Raw genomic sequence first — 5,435 nt, forward strand, 5'->3', positions numbered from 1 at the left:
GGATGCGTCGAAAAATGCGCCATCAATCTTAATGATCATGATGGCAACCTGTACACAACCCCCCCAAGTGATCATGGGGCTTGATTCCCTCCTGTATGCTGATCATATCGCCACCTCTCGCTCACGCAATGATGGCTGGATGAAGATCTCTAATTTTAGTCTTTCTCTCTCCTCCCTCTCTCTCCCTTAAGGGGCTATTCTTGTGTGGAAGAAGACAATGAAAAATGGTGGAGGAAAGCTTGTCCGAATGAGACCGGATTGCTTCCGGATGGATGAAGGAATGAAGAGTGCTATTCTTGAAGATGCTGAGCATTAAATGCATGCTGGAAATCAGTCCTGTAATCAAGACCAAGAAACTAAGACCTGAAAATAAGCGGTAATGCTATTTTTATAAATAAAAATGACATTTTTATGCTATTTGCTTTATGAAACCTTGTTCATATGGGATGAAAGTTCATTATGACATTGTTTGCCATGAGTTTCAATTGCTTGCAACTTGAAAATCAGAAAATATAAGGCTACATGGCCGGAATTAACGTCAAAATGCATGAAAAACGTGCGTTTTAAGGGTAAAATTGGGTTTTTTGCTATATAAATGAGAAATATGATATGCCACACCAAAATCTGAGTTTTTGCTATCAATGAACCTAAGGGCCACAACCCACAATCAACTTTCATTTTCAGTCATTATTTATTAAAGAAAAATATGGAAAAATATCCCAAAAAAAAGAGAAAAATGGGTTTAAAATTAGGGAAAAATAGGAAACGGGCTGAGAAAAATTAGGGAAAATTATATCTATGTTTGTGCAATTTATAACGATGGAAAATCACAAGGTTGGCCTCGGTTTGTCGCTCTTTCTATGTTTTGTGTGTATTTATCATTCTTTTAAAAGGGGAAAATGCATAGAAACCCTATCTAACCGATCAAGGATACAAAATGCTAAGAGTTGGATGAAGAGGGGCTGAACATTGAAAGATAAAGAAAGATTTGATTTATGCATTGCACTTGGCATATAGGAAACGGTTTTAATAAAGAGGATGGTAGCATGAGCATATGGCTCGGTACCTCCTTTCAACGCAGCACGCATTAGTAAAATTCATGGAAAGAATGCTTTATGCACCATGCACGATGCTGATGTTTCTTTTGTTTGAGCACATAGCCATACACGATCTTCATTAAGCATAATAATTAAAAGGCATAAAAAAAACCTCATAGATGCATGGTGTTGAAATGTGCAATGTCCAATTATTGGAATATTGTTATTGGTACCCTAGAGGGGTATCATTGTGTGATTTATGGTAGCCACATAGGAGGATGTGGACTTCATGGATAGATGTGGGACAAGGGTTACCACAAGTTGAATGTGGATCAGAGGATGCCACATAGCAGGCTATTGTCTTGAGGTTCTCTATATAAGAGACCTGCCACTGTATGATCATTAAGCATTGGAATATATTGTTGAGTGTTGCCTACATCGTTGTCTCTCCATTATGGATTTCCTTGTGTATTTTGATCCTCCATAGCATTGCACTAATCTTGCATTGCCCTAGGCTTAGTGGCGGTCTCATTTAGTTTCTTATCATGGTATCAGAGCTGGTCATCCGCTAAGCTTAGGTAGATTAGTGTAGCCACAGACAGAGAGAGAGAGAGAGAGATGCGGCCTCTGGACGAGCAGGAGACGACGGCGGTGTTTGAGAAACTCCACAAGTTTGTGGGATCCAACCTGAAGCACCTGGTAGAGAGGTCTGCCCTGGAAGGGGCCTCCTCTGCGTCCTCCCCCGGTCGCTACTGCTTCCGCCTGCACAAGAACCGCGTCTACTACGTCAGCGAAGCCCTGGTCAAGAAGGCCACCAACATCTCCAGGGACAAGCTCGTGGGCCTCGGCACCTGCGTCGGCAAATTCACGAAATCCGGCAAGTTTCACCTCGTCGCCTCTTGCCTTGACCTCCTCGCCGCACATGCCAAGTTCAAAATCTGGCTCAAGCCGTCCGCCGAGATGTCCTTCCTGTACGGCAACCACGTCCTCAAAAGCGGCCTTGCTCGCATCACCGATAACACCCAGCAGAACCAGGGTGTTGTCATCTTCTCCATGTCTGATATCCCCCTTGGCTTTGGAGTCGCTGCGAAATCCACACAGGATTGCAGAAAGCTTGACCCAAACGGTATTGTTGCTTACCATCAGTCTGATGTGGGCGAATATCTGAGAATGGAGGATGAGCTGTAAGAGTTTTCCTCCGGTGCAGAGCAGTGAGTTCTTCATCATACTTTGGTGCACGTTTGTTTCTGCCATTAGTTTAATTTCAGCAGAGGTAGCAAGTATCATTGGTATCCCTAAAGACTCAGGTGGTAGATATCTGAGCTAAGCAGCCCTTGGTTCAGGACTCAATAATCTGTTCACTTCAGATGAGCACTGAAGTTATCAGACTCACTGTTTAAGCACCACGATCACTACGCAAGCAAGTTGGGATTGAAAAATGATTGCAGTGAAAGGGGATACTGAAGAAGGAGCCGGCACTGCCCTTCTCAAAATGGATCACGAGGTTGCCATTGTTATCCTTGCTTATAAGGAAGATGTTTGGAATAAGCGTGATCTGTTTCAGCGCGGTGGAGAGAGTGGTGAGCCTTCCGCCCCGCGATGGCAGCCCTGGTTCTGCCTTCCGTTGGAAGTGTTGGTGTTGGGTATCATCAATTGGGCTCCTCTACTGGCGTCTTCTTTCAGTCAGGCTCGTGGGGTTTCACCAAATGGAGCTCTTTCAAGGCCACTCAGAAGACTCAGTCACTTCCTTCTCGCCACCCGACCGTCATCAACAGCATCGAAATCTGCAGCCCAGATGATTTCGAGGTGCAGAGACTGTTGGGAACGTATGGCTACATAAATGATCTTATCTTGTGTGGTTTGAAACAAGCCTTAGCCCCTTAGCCTCTTATCCTTTCCATACCACTCCCTAAGATGAATCTTCATATGGAATATCTTTGGGAATCAAAATATATGTCAATCTTGGTTGTGGCAAGAGCCACATATTTAGTCAATGGCATATATGGCATAGATATTTTTGTGTCAAAACTAGTGACACATGTATTGAAAGATTGTGAACAATGATGTGCTCATTCACAATCTATACCTATGGATGTATTTTTATGACACCTTTATTTGCGGGTGCCTTGCCCTTGCATGGACATAAAATGGATGTAATTCTCTCACCCATGTTTATGAGGGTCCTCTGCCCGAGCCCACGGGTGCTCAAAAAGGATATTTGATTGTGGTGTGCAGGAGTAGTGTACATTGATGATGCACTACTTGGGTTGGTTCCTTCTCCCTGACACATGGGGTGTCTAAAAAGCACTTGGGTGGTTCCGCCCGAGCAGCATGGTGCTCGAAATGGACTTGAGGTGTCTAGGTTGCTAGACACATGCACACACATTTGTTGAACACTCCAATTTGTCATTGAGGGGGAGTGTTGAGAAAGTGAGTTTGGCAATGCCAAATCATTGGGGGTGAGAGGTGAGATGGTGTCACTGATTGTACATTGAGGAGGGGTGTTGAAATGTGCAATGTCCAATTATTGGAATATTGTTATTGGTACCCTAGAGGGGTATCATTGTGTGATTTATGGTAGCCACATAGGAGGATGTGGACTTCATGGATAGATGTGGGACAAGGGTTACCACAAGTTGAATGTGGATCAGAGGATGCCACATAGCAGGCTATTGTCTTGAGGTTCTCTATATAAGAGACCTGCCACTGTATGATCATTAAGCATTGGAATATATTGTTGAGTGTTGCCTACATCGTTGTCTCTCCATTATGGATTTCCTTGTGTATTTTGATCCTCCATAGCATTGCACTAATCTTGCATTGCCCTAGGCTTAGTGGCGGTCTCATTTAGTTTCTTATCACATGGCACTTGTTTTCCTTAGTTGGTGACCAATGATGAGCGTGAGAGGATGTCCTAAGCTATAGGTTATTCATTGGGTCCTAAGGGGAAAGTGTAGTGAGGAATGGTACATCCTGAAACGTAAAATAATGGTACCTTGAGAGGAGTTTGTATTTGTTTGTGTTATATGTTTAGCAGCGCATCAAAGGGCCAATCCCTGTGATGTAGGAGAGCTACAATGGGGCTCCGACTATTAGTCTCGGTGGAGTGCCTCCTATGTGTGTGTGATGAGGCGTTTTGCCTATGTACTTTGGGTTCTCCTTTTGAGGAGTTCTAAGGAAACGTTGGACTATAAACTATAAATGTAGGAATTAAGCTTTAGGGTAGTTTGTCCTTTAGCATTAGATTGACGCTCCTGGTCCATAAGGCCGTGAGGGTGTTTGTGTGTCATGATATGATGTCCAGCTAGTGCTATAGCCAGTGCCGGCCCATTTCAGGTCCCATCAATGGTGCGTCTGTCGGGAGACGCTTATAAGTAGTGGTTTTCGGATCTAGGGTTTCTAGGGACCAAAAGAAAGTTGGTTTATGTCCTCTAACAAGGACCGTCAAGCCAAAATACAAAAAGCAGAAGGTGCTGAGAGGTCTAGACGGCGGTTAGAAATCGTAAGCCGTTATTCTCCTCAAAGGAGTAGCCCGATATGCATAAGAGGCAGTGGTTTTAATAACCCAACTGCTCTACATAGTTTGTTAGGTGCAGGAGGAAGCGTAAGTTCTTCCTCTCCACCACCAAGTCTACCCACTTCAAGTGGGGGGGTGAATTCACCCGTTCAAGCTCCTATTGCTAATCCGATTGTTGCCATGGTAGAACCCATTGCAATTCCTACAGGGACGCCGGATTTACCAGCCTTAGGAGTTCCCTTGCCCATTTTTAATGGGTTAGCGGAAGAGGATGCAGAATTTCACATTGGTGAGTTTCAAAGATTGATGTTCAATTATCGCATCCAAGATGAGGGACATCTCATGATGTTCTTTAATATGACGTTAAAAGGAAGGGCTGCGGTATGGTATCACAGCATAGAGTCTGGAACCATAACCACAATTGATTAATTCTATGCAGCTTTCCGAGGAGAATATGCCCCTGAAAGAGGTGGCCAATATTGGTCGCGGGTCTTGAATGTAACGCGCCAAGACCCTCATGAGAATGTGAAAGCTTATGCCAAGAAGCTGAAGGAAGTATTTCATAAGTTACAAACTTAAATTCCCATTCCGTCGGCTGCCCAATTGCAATATTTTTTGCATGGGTTGGACTTTAATATCCAAGTACAATTGAGCAATGTGGCCTTGGCAGATATAGACACCGTTATTACGCAGGCAGAGGGAGTAGAAGCACGATTACAAATGGCCTACTTATCTCGAATGAATGTTAATGGGGGTTTAGTACCTGGTGGCAGTCCATCATTGACGAATGGAAGTCAAGGGACGCCTACAACTAACCCTAATGGGAGAGTAAGTATGGTTCAGAATGTACCCTTACTGCGTGCTCCTCCCAGTGTGACTAT

At 44.0% G+C, this 5,435-nt stretch overlaps 1 protein-coding gene across 1 annotated transcript; it reads left to right on the plus strand.

Annotated features, from left to right (window-relative positions):
- The first annotated feature begins 1,447 nt into the window (after nt 1-1,447).
- LOC148030609 (uncharacterized) lies at nt 1,448-2,952 on the plus strand. The gene has a single exon (XM_087686957.1). It carries the CDS (start codon nt 1,656-1,658, stop codon nt 2,223-2,225), a length of 570 nt encoding a protein of 189 aa, XP_087543083.1. The 5' UTR covers nt 1,448-1,655; the 3' UTR covers nt 2,226-2,952.
- The last annotated feature ends 2,483 nt before the right edge of the window (nt 2,953-5,435 follow it).

This window comes from Lygodium microphyllum, chromosome 10 (assembly GCF_053477565.2).
Source record: "Lygodium microphyllum isolate KBCC chromosome 10, Lygodium_microphyllum_v1.1.10, whole genome shotgun sequence".
Taxonomy (NCBI): domain Eukaryota; kingdom Viridiplantae; phylum Streptophyta; class Polypodiopsida; order Schizaeales; family Lygodiaceae; genus Lygodium; species Lygodium microphyllum.

Coding starts and splice junctions, on each gene's coding strand:
- LOC148030609 (XM_087686957.1), top strand. CDS start 1,656: ATGCGGCCTCTGGACGAGCAGGAGACGACGGCGGTGTTTGAGAAACTC.